Source organism: Heteronotia binoei, chromosome 6, assembly GCF_032191835.1.
Source record: "Heteronotia binoei isolate CCM8104 ecotype False Entrance Well chromosome 6, APGP_CSIRO_Hbin_v1, whole genome shotgun sequence".
Classification (NCBI taxonomy): Eukaryota; Metazoa; Chordata; class Lepidosauria; order Squamata; family Gekkonidae; genus Heteronotia; species Heteronotia binoei.
In genome coordinates, this window is record NC_083228.1 from 127,090,579 (window position 1) to 127,108,453 (window position 17,875).

At 44.3% G+C, this 17,875-nt stretch overlaps 1 protein-coding gene across 1 annotated transcript in view; it reads left to right on the plus strand.

Annotated features, from left to right (window-relative positions):
- The window catches only part of NAALADL2 (N-acetylated alpha-linked acidic dipeptidase like 2), a 937,215-nt gene that overhangs the window by 877,891 nt on the left and 41,449 nt on the right, over positions 1-17,875 (plus strand). Inside the window, exon 12 of the mRNA XM_060242532.1 lies at positions 6,764-6,857. Coding sequence (XP_060098515.1) covers positions 6,764-6,857 — 94 coding nt within the window. The remainder of the gene's footprint in view (positions 1-6,763; positions 6,858-17,875) is intronic.

The following is a 17,875-nucleotide window of genomic DNA, read 5'->3' on the forward strand; positions in this document are numbered from 1 at the left end:
ATTCCTAGTATTGGCTTCTCCGGGATCATATTAAGGTCAAAAGCAGATCTATCTAGAATTCAGCCTAATCCTTACTGGATTTCACCAGCCCATTTTCATGTCCATTGTTGTAGCTAAAAATCACTTACTTGGCAGAATACATTTAGTCTGCACTGCTTAGCAGGGTTGGGGCTAGGGTTACCAACCTCCAGATGTGTCCTGGGAATCTCCTGGAATGACAACAAATTTCCAGACTACAAAGTTCTCATCCCCTGGACAAAATGGCTGCTTTGAAGGGTGGACTCTGGCATTCTGAGGTCTTTCTCTAAACTCTGCCCCCCTCAGGATCCAACACCAAATATCCAAATATTTCACAACCCAGTATCAGCAACCCTAATTTGGGCTCATGAAGCCTAGTAACAGCTGTGGATTCTTATATTCCAGAGTATTTAAGCCCTGGACTCAACAGAGAGCCTTGCTGGTTCAACCAGTTTGTATCATTAAGATGCTTCCCTATTAACTGTAATCCTGCACCTAGCATTCAGCTACTGAGACAGCAGTCCTAACCTCAGTGCTGTTTAGAAGACTGGACCTGGCCTTGGGTTGCTAACTCCAGGTTGGAAAATTCCTGGAGATTTGAGGGTGGGACCTGGAGAGGGCAGAGATTGGGGAAGAGAAGAACCTCAGTGGAGTATAATGTCATAGAGTCCAGCCTCCAAAGCTGCCATTTTCTCCAGGGGAGTTGATCTGAAGACCAGTTGCAATTCCAGAAGATCTCCAGGCCACACCTGAAGGCTGGCAACCCTAGCCTAGCCTAGCCTCCAACTATTGATTGAACCCCTTGTTTCTTCCGGACTCCTATGACCGCTTCAAGTCGTTGCTATCAGAGCTGGGACAGTCTAAATTAACATCCCTTTGTTCTCATGGCAGCCAGGTTACTTCCTCTTAAAAGTACTTGAGAAAAATACAAACTGTAATTGAGAGACTCTGGTTTGATACCAGAAAGTACCTCTGACTTGGCTAGGCCAAAGGATCTTGGGTGCAAAAAGACATTGGGGGTGAAGCCAGGAGCAAGGTTGTCACAAGGATAATTGAACTCCAAAGGGAGTTCTGGCCATCACATTTAAAGGGACCGCACACCTTTTAAATGCCTTCCGTTCATTGGAAATACTGAAGGATAGGGGCACCTTCATTTGGTGCTCATAGAATTGGACTGCCTGGTCCAAACTTTTTGAACCTTGGAGAGTGTTTTGAGGAGAGGCACCAGATGCTATGCTGAGAATTTGGTGCCTCTATCTCAAAACCAAGCCTCTCCAGAGCTTTCGATACCCACAGATCAATTATCCGTTATATCCTATGGAAATTGATCTCCATAGGGAATAATGGAGTGCCCAGCAGACATTTTCTCCCCCCCCCCCACTTTCTGATGACCATGAAGCAGGGGGGAGGCCTTCAAACCAGGGGATCCCCTGCCCCCACCTGGGGATTGGCAACCCTATCTCCAAACAATAGAGATCTGTTCCCCTGTGGAAAATGTCTGCTTTGGAGGGTAGACTCTACGGCACTGAGGAAGTCTCTCCCCTCTCCAAACCGTGCCCTCCTGAGGTTCCACCATCAAAATCTCCAGGCATTTCCCAACCCAAAGTTGGCAGCCCTACTAGGGGTACAGCTTTGGGAATAATAATAATATCCATACTTTGGAACTCTCTCAGCAATAATATCCACCTCTCCATAGTGCTACCTGTTTTCGGCTTGTATTGCAGAGCAGGGTAGCCTGCAAGTACAAATCCTTATATTCCAGAAAGCTTTCTCTTCTGTCTATGTTCCCACGATCTGGCATCAACTTTTAGAAAACATCCTCAAATACTTCCCCCCTTTTTAAAACTCTTTTATTATTTCTTTAGTTTCACTGTGTTGCAACGTTCCCTCTAAGCTGCAGAGCCCCGTGAGCAAAAATTCTACTTTATGAGCTACCGGTATTAAAGTTGTGAGCTACTGCATCAGTTAGTTTGTTCTGGGGCCATTTTTCTTGAGCTAAGGCAAAAATGTGTGAGCTGGAGGCTAAAAATCTGTAAGCTAGTTCACACTAACGCAGCATAGAGGGAACACCGCTGTGTTGTATTGTTACATTTATCTTGAATACTTCCATAAAAAGGTGACTCATTTTTTTTTTAAAGAAATAAAAATTGCCGGAATTGATGGTATGAAATAATGTTTAAGGTAAGGAGTGGGTAAAGAGACATAAGAACTCATCAATTCTGGCATTTTCCCACCAGATGGATAAAGGGAAACATTTTGAAAACCAACCAAGAATCTTTTTTGTGCTGCTGTGAAATGTTTCACCACTCTGGAATCGAAATAGCTGTGGCACAAGGTTGCAGCAGCCAAGTCTCGTCCCCCGCCCCCCCCCATCTTTTTTTTTAAAGTCTATCTTGCTTTCCAGTTTCTTTGCAGAACCCCTGGGATAACATAAAACTTGTTCTTCTGCAGAACTTTCCTTCACCCCTTCCTTCTCAGAAGATGATAGTTCTGTCTCTGGGCGTCTACTGCGCTATTCCCCCTCCCCTTTAGAATCTTCAAAATATCAGAAGTCGCTCTTGCTTGGATGTGGGTGTCAGGCTGATCTATCCCGTGCTCCTTGTGTGCTTTGTACTGTGGGCGTGCTTTGCCCAGAGTTTTTTTGGGGGGTATGCTGCAGAAATTCCATTTATCTTCCCTTTGCAGAAATCCTGAGTTTTTGATCCTTTCTTTCATCTTTACCAGTTCTTGCCGCCCACCCGTCCCCATAACAAAGATATCACACAGCTGAAATTGGATTTAACGGGGCTTTATTTATTAACAGCTGATGTTTATCTTATTAAAACACCAGTCCATTAGTGCAGCTTAGTCAGTCTACTGGACTTCCAAAGGCATGCCACTGATATGGGCATTCCCAGCTTGGCTCCTTCTCTCCTGACCTAGTCTGCTTACCCAATTGTATGCTATGAGGAACTGTTCCTCCACCAGTTCCTTCTTCCCATGCTGGTAAACTCTAGGGTCCAGAATGATGGCCTAGCTCCAAGAGGGTCCACACACACTCCAGTACCCTAACTGGTAAGCCATGCAAGTAGGGCTACCAGGCCTCCCAAGACAGTGTTGTGTGCACCACCATGTCATCTGAGGGAAACCTGGACATGATGTAGAGTAGCTCTAGGAATCATCAGAAACTGTGGTTTTACCGTAGAGTTTCCAATGATTTTTAGAGTGACCCAGGAGTCATTTTGTAGGAAAAATGGTGCTGGAGCTTATTATCACAACCAATACTCCCTCTAAGCTGTGGAGGCTTGTGAGCAAAAATTATACTTTGTAAGCTACTGGCATTAAAATTGTGAGCTACTGCATTGAATTAGTTTGCTCTGGGGCCATTTTTCTGCATCCATGACAAAAATCTGTGAGCTGGAGGCTAAAAGACTGTGAGCTAGCTCACAGTAACTCAGCTTAGAGGGAACATTGCGCACAACTCATTTGCATAACTTATTTGCATATGCCATACACCCCTGACATCACTGGAATGTATACTAAATTGTATCAGCTCAGCATCTACTTTAAAATACTTCTTGAATTGTTATTGTCATAATCAAAGCTTACTCCCATCATACTTTTGAAATTACTTTACCCTATGCGGCCACGATGGCATGATGAAGATTTCCGTCTGTCTGCTTTATATGTTTTGGTTATTTTTCCATTTTTTTGTGGGGGAAAATATTAGAAAGTTTATCAGATCTTAGAGTTCAGCAATATTCTCACAGGGCTTTGAACAATGGAGCCCAGAAGCAAGTGGTGGAGGGGGAGGGGGGTGAAGAAAGAGCACAATAAAATTTAGAGGTTCTGAAGCTCCTGCCCAAAATGAAGCTTGGAGCTACCCTGTGTCACTTCCAGGTTTCCCTCAGAAGTGATGTTGTGGTGCACACAGCATCACAGCCTCCCCATGTCCCCACTTCCAACTCTCCTTTCAGTTGCCAGCAACCCTGCATGTAAGTATGATTTGGCAAGCAACTTGCCCATCATGAAAGGCTCCAGGGTGCTGGCCAACTCCTGACCTTAAACAAAACCCCAGTGTTCCAGTCTGTCCAGCCAGGGCCTAACCAGTCCTACAAGCAGGCCTGTTGGGTGATATATAGCCCCTGCCAAATCAGCTAAGTGAAGCAGCTGCAAAAAGAACCCTTTCGCAAAAGGCCCAAACAATTCCCATTCAGTCCTGAAGTGATCAGCTAAGGCCACAGTGCCAAAACACAGCGGATGTGCCAGTAGGCAGCTCCAAATGGCAAGTTCTGTGTAAAGGGTATAGCCATATAAGATCCCTGACTGGCTGGGAGCTGAAACTCTCTGATGTCTCACCTTCTGTCTCAGTGTCTTCCTTATTTGGAAGAAGAGGGCAGGCCAATGGACCTTTTCTGCCACAGAGGCCAAGAAATTGATTCAGTAGCAATAATATATCCTTCAAATAAATATATCCTTCAAATATATATATAATACAATGTAAGTTTCTAGTCTGAACCTTTCTGTAAATAATTTTATAATAAGGTGGAGTAGACTTTGAATCATTGTTCTTTCTTTCTTGAGCCAGTTTGGTGTAGTGGTTAAATGTGCGGACTCTTATCTGGGAGAACCGGGTTTGATTCCCCACTCCTCCACTTGCACTTGCTGGAATGGCCTTGGGTCAGCCATAGCTATCACAGGAGTTGTCCTTGAAAGGGCAGCTTCTGTGAGAGCTTTCTCAGCCCCACCCATCTCGCAGGGTGTGTGTTGTGGGGGGAGAATATATAGGAGATTGTAAGCCGCTCTGAGTCTCTGATTCAGAGAGAAGGGCAGGGTATAAATCTGCAGCCCTTTCTTTCTTTCTTTCTTTCTTTCTTTCTTTCTTTCTTTCTTTCTTTCTTTCTTTCTTTCTTTCTTTCTTTCTTTCTTTCGATACATCCCACAAGTAGGTAGGCTTTTTTCCTAACTCTATAACTAAGCTGTACCTGAAGCATAAGGAGCATTTGGGAGGAAGAAGAAGGCAGACAGAAAAAGAAAACTGGAGGCTATTTTGCGTCTAACCTGTAACTTTTTTGGCATCAAGTGACAGCTGATGTGGGGTTTTCAAGGCAAGAGACGTCTGGAGGTGGTTTGCCATTCTTGTACTGTGAAAAAGGGAGAAAAGTACTTTCTCTACCTTCGCTAGCCCATGCATAATTTCATAAACCTCTATCATGTCACCCCTCAGTCATCCTTTCTCCAAGCTAAAGAGCCCTAACCTTTCTTCATAGGGAAAGCATTCCGTCCCCTTAATAATTTTAGTTGCTCTTTTCTGCACTTTTCCCAATACTATAATATCTTTTTTTGAGGTGCAGTGACCAAAACTGTACACAGAATTCCAAATGAGGTCACACCATAGATTTTGAAAGGGGCATTATGATACTGGCTAATTTTCAGTCCCCTTCCTAATAATTCCCAGCACAGCTTTTGCCTTTTTTTTTTATTGCTGTTGCACACTGGGTTAACATTTTCAGTGAGTTATCTACCAGGACTTCAAGATCTCTCTTTGACAGTTTAGACCCCAACAACTTGCATTTACGGTTAGGATTTTGGGCTCCAGTGTGTATTATGTTGCACTTGCCCATGTTGAACCTCATTTGTCACACTGATGCCCACTTGCCCATCCTTGACAGATCCCTCTGGAGCACCTCACAATACTCCCTGGTAGTCACCTCCCTAGAGCTGCGAAGCTCTGTGGTAGGGTGGGGGTTGTCCCACCCTGGAGGTCCCCAACCCACTGGCCCACTCGCAAGTGACGTCATCACGCCGGCGATGTCACATGCCAGCCGCTCTAGGAGCTTCCAGGAAAACTCTATGGGTTCCTCAGATACTCTAGCCATTTGGGAGCAATATAGCATAGGGCGTTTTCGCACTCACCTTCAGCCGGCGCGACCCCCCTCTTCACCACGCAGGATCTGCGCGGATTTCGCACTAAACGCCGCGGAGCAGCCGGAAGAGCCGGAAAGTCCCGGCGCTTTTACCGCGCAAACGGAAACTGCTTTTTGGCGGTTTCCATTTGCGCCGCAAAAGCGCCGGGACTTTCCGGCTCTTCCGGCTGCTCCGCGGCGTTTAGTGCGAAATCCGCGCAGATCCTGCGCGGTGAAGAGGGGCGTCGCGCCGGCTGAAGGTGAGTGCGAAAACGCTCATACAGTTTTCCCTCCCAAATTGCTAGAGCATCCAGGGAAACCATAGAGTTTTTCAGAAGTTCCTAGAGCAGCCGGCGCACAATGTTGCTTATGTGATGACACCATTTGCAGGTTATGTCATCACGCTGTGCGCATGTAATGTCCATGAAAAAAGTCCCCCGCCAGAGGCCGTGGGGGACTTGGCAAACCTTATACCACCCTGAACAATTTAATGTAATCCTCAAATTTAGCCACTTTATTGCTTACTCCATACTCCAAATCATCAATGAGCAAGTTAAAAAGCATGCACTCAGTACTGAGCCCTGCAGTACCCTCCTGCTTACCCCCCTTCACTGTGAAAACTGCCCATTTATACTCGCTCTCTGTTTCCTGTTAATTAACCACTTTTTAAATGGAATTTTGATAGAGGGGGGCAGTTCAAAACACATTTATCTTTGTAAGCTGTGGTGCCTCTTCAGTGGAAATTAATAAGGAGGCTTGCTGTGTGTTCACGGGCGTACACATTGGATTTTGGATGCTTAATTATAAAATATGTTAGAATTCTTTTTGATCACCAGTGTGCTTGTTTGTTTTCTTTCCAGCTGACGGGTGAAGTAATTTTGCAAATTGCAAGCAATCCAGTTTTGCCGTTTAATGCCCTGGACATTGCTCTAGAAGTTCAGAAGAGCCTAAAAGGTAATTTTTGCTCCCTCTATTTTTTTTTCCTGCTGTGGTCACAAGAATTTTAATCAAAGCGCATGTTTTTTTTTTCTTTGCTTTTTGATGGTGAACCATGCTTTGTCTTCACTATGAGCAACTTATCATGTGCCAGTTTTATTAACCCTTCAAGTCATCATCTTTTGCATCCATGTGTTTTAAGAAGATATTGGATTTATATCCCACCCTCCACTCCAAATCTCAGAGTGGCTCACAATCTCCTTTATCTTCCTCCCCCACAACAGACACCCTGTGTGGGGAGGAGGGGGGGGCTGAGAGAGCTCTCCCAGAAGCTGCCCTTTCAAGGACAGCTCTGCGAGAGCTGTGTCTAACCCAAGGCCATTCTAGCAGCTGCAAGTGGAGGAGTGGGGAATCAAACTTGGTTCTCCCAGATAAGAGTCTGCACACTTAACCACTACACCAAATGGTTCTCTCTGTTGTAAATCAAGTATCATTGCAACTTGCCTTAATAGGGACATGCATGGTTTACATACCTGAGTTAAGCAATAATTAGCATTAATGATAAATCACAACTCTGGGGCAAACAGCGAGGCTTTGCTCCTTCTGTGCAGTGCAGCATCCCGTGGGAGGGAGGAGAGGAAAGGGGTGCTGAACCCCCTGGTTCTCATAGGCAGTATAATTTTCCCAGGTTGAAAACTGGCCATTTTGCTTATTTATTGCAGCACTTCACATTGGCAGCAGATCGCTCCAACTCGCTTTTGCCTCTTGCAGCCACCAGGAAGAGGGATAATTTAATGCCAAATAATTTGCTCCAGTTGATTTATCAGCCAGTTTTTGAGAGCTCTGCATTAGAAATGAATGACCTTGATCTGTGTATTTTGATGAGAGAGAAAGGAGACAATCCTTCCTTAGTGAAGGCAAATAGGGTGAGGCCCAGGCTCTGGGAAGCAGTCTAGTGGTGGGAAGTGCCCTCAAGTTTCTTCCAATTTATCGTAACCCTATAGGGCAGGGGTGGCCAAAACGAGGCTCAGGAGCCACACATGGCTCTTTCACACATACTGTGTGGTTCTTGAAGCCCCCACCACCCCGTTGAATGGCTTGGAGAAGGCATTTCTCTCTTTAAATCACTTTTCCAAGCCAAGCCAGTTGGTGGCTTGGAAAATGCATTTAAAGTTGCTTTCTTTTCATCTCTCCCTCCCGCCTTCCTTCCTGCTCTCAAACATCTGATGTTCATGTCTTGCGGCTCTCAAACATCTAGCATTTATTCTATGTGGCACTTACGTTAAGCAAGTCTGGCCACCCCTGCTATAGAGTTTTCTTGTGAAAAACAATTTTATTGGTAACATATGGCAATAAATCTATATCTTACATCTTTAAAAAAATTATCTACCCCATATATTACTTTCCACCCACCCCTCACCCCGTTACTTGACCCCTGCCAGTGTTATTTACTTTAAAAAACCCCAAATATTAAAGGTACCCTTAACTATTAAAACAAAAAAATATATTCTTCTTTTTAAAACTTAATCATTATCAAAAATTGTCCAGTGTCCTTTTATTTTCCACTCTTTTTCCACATATCTTCTAAACTTTTTCCACTCCGTCTTAAAAACTTCTAAATCATAGTCTCTTAATATTCTTGTTAATTTGTCCATTTCACTCCATGTCATAACTTTTATAATCCAATCCCATTTCTCTGGTATTTTTTCTTGCTTCCACAACTGCGCATACAATGTCCTAGCAGCTGAAAGCAAGTACCAGATTAAAGTTCTATCTTCTTTTGGAAATTTTTCCATTTGTAATCCCAATAAGAGAGTCTCTGCAACTTTCATTACTTTATATCCCAATATCTTAGAGATTTCTTGTTCAATCATTTGCCAATACTGTTTTGCTCTTTCACAGGTCCACCACATATGGTAGAAAGAACCTTCATGCTTTTTACATTTCCAACCCTGCTATAGAGTTTTCAAGGCAAGAGATGTTCAGCAATGGCTTGTCATTGCTTGCTTTATGCCCTGACCGTGGTATACTTTGGTGGTCTCCCATCCAGGTACTATCCAGGGCTGACCTTGCTTAGCTTCTAAGATCCAGTGAGTTCTTGAGCTAGTCTCAGCCATCCAGGTCAGGACTGGGAAGTGATATAGCTACCTGATAATCTACTTCCGATATTTTTTTTAGACCACTGTTACTGTAATAAATAGAAGGGCAAGCTGCCCCCTTGGATGCTACCTGGAAAACACAGGCAGGCTACTCCATCAACTGACTGATGGATTAAAACATAAGAAAGAGCAAATGCTTCTGATTTACTTTCATTTTTATATCTGTTTGTATATTTTGCCAGTCGTTTTAGTACTCCCCTTTCACTGTTCACTTTATAGATTTAGTTGCATTGTGTACACGCGTCTTTATGAGCAGAGTATGTGTTTTTTAATCTATAGAATGCAGGCGTATTGACTCACCAGTAGCATTGAAACTTGTACATTTTAAAGGGAATCCATTGTGAGAGAAGAGGCAATAATGCAAAAAAAAAAAAAATCCATGGGTTCAGTTCAAATTAAAATGGTGATTTTAGAGGTCGAAACAGCAAACATGAGAACTGTCAAATAATCTCTATTAAACTGTTGGAGAATGTTGAAAATTCAGTCCTTGCAAGTGGTTTCGTTTATTTGGTTTTTTTTGTTTTGATGTTATGTGCCAAACGGTGGTGCTCTAACAGAAAGACAGGAAGGTTTTGGAAGACATTGACTCATTACACAGACTCACATTTTACTGCAAATTTTCAGATCAGTAAACCTTTAATCTTTAATTATTTTTCCTCTGGTGTATTTATTCTGCAGCTACTTTTTTTTAATGCACTTTTCTCAATCAGGGTGCAATGTCACTTGTGACATGTGAGGTAACATCCATTTTAAAAAAACAACAAAAACCTACACAGTTGCCTAATAGCATCCAATAGCATTCAGCAAGTACCTTCCATTTAAATTATCATGGTTCAGAATTGCTGTACTCTTCTGCACTGCCTTTTTCTGCAGCCCGGGATCCCTGTGCCTGCCGAGAGTTGATTGCACCCCCTAGTCATTTCTCTTTTTCCCAGCGATCCAAGGCTAGCGATAGACTCATATTGCTAGACTCAGGTCGCTTGTTTTTTTGTTTTGTTTTTTAATAAAACAATGAGGGGAAAAGTAACCAATGGAGCTTGCACACAGATGAATGGTGGAAGGTACAGAGTGGGCAGAATGTCCTGAATGTGGGCAGGAAAAGTGGCCTTTGAGGGGCAGGAAAAGGGCTGGGGGAAACAGAGAATCTGTATGCCTTTGAATTACCTCCAGCTTGGAAGTGAAGCAAGTGAAAACAGCACAAAAGCACTCTCAAAAAACCCCAGGGAAACAGCAAACAGAAAGTGAACTGAGTGCTGAAGGGAGGAAAAACAATGCAGAATGGAGAAAGAAAACTTCCTGGAAATGCAAGGTGAAAGCAGGGCAAAACACCTATGCATAATAAGCCATCGTCTGCCTCTGTGTACCTGCAGAGTGAAATGTTGATATTTTGCTGAACCTCCCTTCCTGCCCCACCTCTCTTTGAATGTCTCTTTTGATCAAAAAGCAATGGATTTGAAACAGACTCCCAGCTTTCTAAAAAAAAGGGGGTTGGGATATTGAATTTAAGGGAGAAACTGTGTAAAGAATAATTCAGAGGATTTTTCTTAATAAAGGTCTGCCACAGAATCTATTTGCAGCTGATGTGATTTCAAGACTCCTGGAAATGAACTGCTCAGAATGAGGTTAGTTAGGATTGCCAACTACCAGGTTCTACCTGGAGAACTCCCACTATTACAACTGTCCTCCAGATGGCTCAGATCAGTTCTCCTGGAGAAAATGGCTGCATTGGTGGGTGGGCTCTATAGCACTATACCCTACTGAGGTCCCTTCCCAGGCTCCGCCCCCCCTCCCTGCAATCTCCAGGTATTTCCCAACCCATAGCTGGCAACCCTGGAACTGGTGTTCATTGATATCCAAAGATGAAAAAGAGAAAAAAGATCTTATCTGAATTTGGCTTAGAAATGCAGAGGTTCACAAGGGAGTAAAAAACAGCACTAGGCCATGATTGTCATTCCAATGCGTGTCTCATTGCTGTCCCTTCTACCAATCAAAAGGTACCTGCCACTGGCTGTTCTCTTTCTCTATAACTAGGCTTGTTGATTTAATGTGCCGTTTTTCCTTAGCTCGGGTTAATTCATTAGTTTCAGACTCTTCACTTCAAGGAAAGTGGGACTTATTTTCACGGCTGCAATATCACCAAGATAAACCCTCTCAGTTCTGTTAACTTTGCAATTTTGTTTAATGAATTGGCCTGCAGCTCATACATCTCTTGTATCTCTAAGATCAGTTTCATTACATGGTTACACCCCTCCTGCCCACTCTTTTTCTCTTCCCCCCCCCCCAGATTGTGTTTGGAAAGCTGTCACAAGAACCTCTCCGACGTTTTGCTACACACATTGCTTGTGGCACACAGTCGCATCTTTGTGTGAATCTACCAGATTCAATAGACCCTTTTTGTTGTCGTTGTTCAGTTTCAGGCAGCTTCTGAAGCTGCCCATGGCATCTGCCCAACCAAATGGGTGAATAAAACACTTTCATAGAAACCCTGAACCCCCAGTTGGGGCAGGGGATTCCCTTCTCCAGGTTCTCTTGCCTACCTCCTCACCAATCAGCAGTGTGGAAAAAACCCGACATTGCACCCATGGTGGCATCCAGGGGTCATGTTGTAGAAAAATAAGTGGTGGAGCTCATTAGCATAACTCACTAGCATATGCTTGCTGTCCTCCACCAAAAGCAACCTGATGCAAGAAAGGAGAGCCCCGGGCGAACGAAGCCTGCTTGAGCTGGCTAGAGATCCAGCAAGCCCAAGCAGGCTTCGCTCACCTGAGGGTCTCCTGTGCCGTACCTCCCCAGTCAAAAGGTCAGCAAGCCACCCACTGCCTAAAATCACGTAAGAAGTGTAGAAAGGGTGTTGAGGGCTTCTCCAGGGGTTAATGAGGGCTGCTTGGGGTGTGGCAAAGCCCCTGGTGGCTGGCTGGCTGCCCGCTCTCCTAATCCAGGGACTGTTATGCAGCTGCTCCTACTATTCAATGGACAAGGTAGGTTGAGAGGATGAGGGGGAATCCTCAGAAAGGTTCAGGATCTGTGCTCCTGTAAGCTCGTGCTGAATTTAAGGCCTGATGATATCTCTTCCAGGCAAAACCCATAAGTGACAGTGGTAGCTCTAGAAATTGCCAGACCCTCTATGGTTCTCCATGATACAGCCATAGAGCTTCCACTGATTCCTAGAGCTACCTCCACCACTTCCAGTTTTACTCCAGAGATGACATTATCATGCTTGCGACAATAACACCCCCCCCCCAATTATTTCTGCCGGCTCCTTCCCACCAGTTGCCAGGGCCTGATCTTTATATGTACAGGGCTGAGTTCTGCAGATTCTGTTCACTAGCAGCAGACTTTTCCTGTAGCACAAGTGGCTTTCCCCAGATTCAAGAGGCTCACAGAGGCAGCTGATCTCTGAAGTCGATCCCTTACACCATAGTCTAATGTCACACCATTAATAGAGCAGATCCATAGAATGCAACCCAGCTTGTAAACACCATCCATTGTACATATATTGATGCACAAATACTGTCAAGAAGTCTGCACCTTTAAAAAAAAAAAGACCAATTGAGTGCAAGGAAACTAAAACCAGAACAGATTTAAAGAACTTTGTGTTTGATTTGCACAAGGGAGCAGTGAAGGTGAAATAGTGAAGCTGAAACAGCTCCAGTGGAGAATTCAGAATCATTTCTAATGCAGGGATGGCCCAGTATATATACAGCACTCATGTCATCTCCTTGCAGCCACTATAACAATTATTTATTTATTTATTTTTAATTTCAGGGTTTTGAGTTAACAGTTGCATGCAGTGTTCCCTCTAAGCTGAGTTAGCATGAGCTAGCTCACAGATTTTTGCCTTAGTTCAGGAAGGATGACCCCAGAGCACAATAATTTATGCAGTAGCTCACAACTTTAATGCCAGTAGCTCACGAAGTGGAATTTTTGCTCACAAGACTCTGCAGCTTAGAGGGAACCTTGGTTACATCTTCTATATTTTTTATTGTTCTGATTATAAGTGGTGATCCAAACAAAAAGCTGCAGATTCTTTTCACCTTGCGCAAAGATGGCCGTGGTGGTGGGTCTGTTTCCATGCTGGTGGCCATGGATACTGAGAATAGGCAGACCCAAGATGATTCACGGTGGAGGTGAAATCCTATTTCATCCCCTTCTGGCCCTTGCTTTCCCTCTTTTTTGAAAGTTTTGACTCATCTTTCTCCATGCCTACATCTTGGACCCTCAAATTTCCCCCATCAAGCGTCCTCCCTTATTTTCCCCTCTCCTCAACCACTGCCTCCTCAGACTTAACTCCTCCTTGCTGAATCTCCCGCCTGCTCTTCAGTCCTCATCAGATCCCCCTGGAACTCCCACAGCTTCTACTTCCCTCTCTTCTCTCCCTAATATTTCTTCTTCTCATCATGCCAAGTTTTAGTTGAGATACCTGCTCATGAGCAAACATCATTTTGCAAACCTGCCCCTCTTGTGAGTTTCTAATCCACACAGAGGACCGCACTTGGCTATTCAGATATATGATGGTTGTTAAAAGCTTTGAGAATTGATTGAGTAAAAATGTGAGATACAAATATACCAAATAAAATTCAATCAAATGTATGAAGGAGCTTTTCTGCATTCTCATTTCTCTTGCTTGTGTGTTTCTGTGTCTTAGTAAGGGGTGGGGTGGGGGGTCAGTTCTGCACAATTAGCTTCCTTTCGGGCTGATTCAGTATTACTTCGATTTATGTCTGGCATAAAAACCTGCAGTTTAAATCTGCAGGGAGATATGCTGGACATAAATTGATGCAATATTGAATCAACCACTAGATGGAGCAAAACACATGCGAAACAGGAAAAAAAATCCCAAAGCAACAAAAGCACACAAGTGAGGAAAATGGGAATGCGGGAAAACCCAAGATTAAAGGTGAAGACAGCATGCATAATTCCACTTTCTCCTGCCAAGTGGTAAAAGTAACAAGTCAGTTGTATCCATGTAACTGTATTCTCAGGGGCCAGTTTGCCCACATTTTTATTACTCTATGGCTGTGTCCAGACCTCTGGTGCTCAGCCCGCCACTGGAACAGGGATAGGCCACAGGCACCCTGGAGGAGCTTCCAGAGCGCTTATGTGCCCATCCACTGCTCCCCAGGTGCTTCCCGGTCATCCAGATGGCCGTGGAGGTGCCTCAGCAATTTGGTACCGCTTCAGTAGTGGTACCTTTCTAAGCCTGCCAAAATGTAAGTGGGATGGGGTGGGACAGGAGGCAATTGTGTCTGTTTGGATGCACTTGTTTTGACCTCTCACCAGCCATCCCTGGGATGGCTTTTACTGCCCATCTGGAACCAGCCTGTTTCCCATTTTTTTAATACTTCCCTCCCCAGCATGAATCAAGATGAATAATCTCATCTGGTCATTTTAAGTAGTTAAATAAACACACTAGGGTGTGCCAGAAAAAGGAGCTTGAAAGATATGTGCTGCTGATTGTTTAATAAGATGGGCATATGTCTACACGGGAGCTACTCATCTGCAGAAGCATCTGCCACTGTGGTGATGAAATTTATTCCTCGATTTCAGGCTTTCCTGGATTTCCAGCAGTTCCAAAATGTGTGATCACATTCTTGCCACCAGGTGCCTTAAGAACAAACCTGCTGGATCAAAGCAAAGGTCCATCTAGTCAAGCATTTTCCCCACAGTGGCCAACCAGAAGACACTGGGAAGCCAACAAGTTGGCCCCAGACATACTTCCCCAATGATAAGTGTTCAGCTGCCTCTGAAGTCTGACTTTGGCAATTATCTCTAATGATCACTGAGATACTTATCCTCTGTTAATTTGTCTCATCTCTTTTTTGAAGTCATTGAAATTTATGGTGCCCTAAGCTGGATCGCCCAGGCTGGCTTGTTCTCACCAGATCTAAGTAATGCACATTGGGGCCAAAAATCCTAGCTAAAAATACAAGTTGATGGGGTGCGAACTGGCAGAGACTGACCAAGAGAGAGATCTTGGGATCGTGGTAGATAACTCACTGAAAATGTCAAGACAGTGTGCGATTGCAATAAAAAAGGCCAACGCCATGCTGGGAATTATTAGGAAGGGAATTGAAAACAATTCAAGCAGCATCATAATGCCCCTGTATGAATCGATGGTGCGGCCTCATTTGGAATACTGTGTACAATTCTGGTCACCACACCTCAAAAAAGATATTATAGCATTGGAAAAAGTTCAGAAAAAGACAACTAGAATGATTAAAGGGTTGGAACACTTTTCCTATGAAGAAAGGTTAAAATACTTGGGGCTCTTTAGCCTGGAGAAACATCGACTGCGGGGTGACATGATAGAGGTTTACAAGATTATGCATGGGATAGAGAAGGTAAAGGAAAAAGTACTACTTTTCTCCCTTTCTCACAATACAAGAACTCATGGGCATTCAATGAAATTGCTGAGCAGTTGGGTTAGAACTGATAAAAGGAAGTACTTCTTCACCCAAAGGGTGATTAACATGTGAAATTCACTGCCACAGGAGGTGGCAGCGGCTACAAGCATAGCTTCAAGAGGGGAATAGATAAGCATATGGAGCAGAGGTCCATCAGTGGCTATTAGCCACAGCTTATCATTGGAACTCGTCTGGGCTATTGATGCTCTGTATTCTGGTGCTTGGGAGGGGCACAGTGGAAGGGCTTCTAGCCCCACTGGTGGACTTCTAGATGGCACTTGGTTTGGGGGGGGGGGTTGCCACTGTGTGACACAGTGTTGGACTGGATGGGCCATTGGGTTGATCCAACATGGCTTCACTTATGTTCTTATGTTCTCTTACCTCAGAAGCTAAGAAGAGTCAGCCCTCATTAGTATTTGGATGGGAGCAATGCTCCTTCTAAGCTCTGGAGTCTTGTGAGGAAAAATTCTACTTTGTGAGCTAGTGGCATTAAAGTTGTGAGTGATTTGTCTACTGCATAGATTAGTTCGCTCTGGGGACAAACTTTCTTAGCGAAGATAAAAATATGTGAGCCAGCTGACACTCAGCTTAGAGGGAACACTAAGGAAATCCAGGGTCTCTACACAGAGGGAGGCAATGGCAAACCACCTTTGTTTGTCTTGTGCCTTGAAAACTCATAAGGGTCCCCATAAGTTGGCTAAGACTTTATGTCAGGACTTTTTTTTTTTGCAGGAACTCCATTGAATATTAGGCCACACCCCCTGATGTGGCCAATCTCCTAGAGCTTACAGTAGGCCCTGTAAGAAGAGCCCTGTAAGCTCTTGGAGGATTGGCTCCATCAGGGGTGTGTGGCCTAATATGCAAAGGAGTTCCTGCTATGAAAAAAGCTCTGCTTGATGGCACATTATGCACACACACAAATATATGGCTTTGTTGTGGCACCACATTTCTCCACATTTAGTATGTGTTGAGTACTAAAATATTCTCTCCCCCCACCCCCTGAATCAGCTGCCAGTCAATTTCATTGGACAGATGCAATGATTAAGGTGCATTACTATTTTGTGAAATGGTCAACGCCATTAAATTACAACCCCAGCACTATGCAAATATCTTTTCCTTGTGGCTGTACTTCTGAGGTTAACGGTTTGCATCCTTCAGTACAAGTGCAGTCATTCGATAATGTAAATCTACACGCTGCTCCTCAAACGGTGACTTTAAATGAACTGAACAAACTTCCACAGCTATGTTTACCTCAGGAAAATTAGGGAGACTGTTACTTGGGCTCTACCAGTCACATTACCATAGAGTGCCAGCCTGAAGTGACAAGGAGAGGGGTGATTTATCTCTTGAACAAACACCTTAGCTGCCACTGGTGGGGCATGTCATTTAGAAGTATCATCTGAAACATCTTTCGACGCCATTCCAAGGGGAGGGGGGGAAAGGCGGGGGAAATTGCAGATGTTATTTCACTCAAGGGGAAAACAGTAACGCTTTTATTACCCTGCATTTCCCATTTTTTATGCTACCCTCTCCAACGTGAATCAGGATGAATAATCTTGTCTGGTTATTTTAAGTTGTTAAATAAATACAATTGGAAGCACCGGGAAAGGGAGCTTGGGAGATGCAGGCCGCTGATTGCTGAATTATATGGAGGGTGTTTCATTCCGCATGCTGAAGTTAACCAGATTTTATTCACAGCCTTGTTATGCCGGATGGATATTTATTCTCCAGGCTTGGATCGAATGCAGCGACATCTCTCTGCATAACCAATAGCTTTGTATAATGTGCACCAGTGGATTTTTCACACTTCCCAACTGGGCTGCTGCCCTTGAACATCTATACACTGAAGTGGGGTTGTCTGCTAGAGCAGGGGTCCCCAACCTCCAAGCTGTGGACTGGCCCTGGTCCATGGCCTGTTAGGAACCGGGCCGTGAGTTGTATAATTATTTCATTATATATTACAGTGTAGTAATAACAATAATAAGAAGAAGACATTGGATTTATATCCTGCCCTCAACTCCGAATTTCAGAGTCTCAGAGTGGCTCACAATCTCCTTTCCCTTCCTCCCCCACAACAGACCCTGTGAGGTGGGTGGGGCTGAGAGAGCTCTCCCAGAAGCTGCCCTTTTAAGAACAAGCTCTGCCAGAGCTATGGCTGACCCAATGCCAGTCCAGCAGCTGCAAGTGGAGGAGTGGGGAATCAAACCCGGTTCTCCCAGATAAGAGTCTGCACACTTAACCACCACACCAAACTAATAAAAATAAAGTGCACAATTGTATCATCCTGAAATCACTGCCCCTCCCCCCCCCCGCCCCATCCCTGGAAAAATTGTCTTCCACAAAACTGGTCTCTGGTGCCAAAAAGGTTGAGGACCGCTGTGCTAAGAGATAACTTCAGTGGGCATGACAATGAAAAGGTGTCCTACACCGGATTGACCTGTGGCTCAAGCTGAGAAGAGCCCCGTGGTGCAGA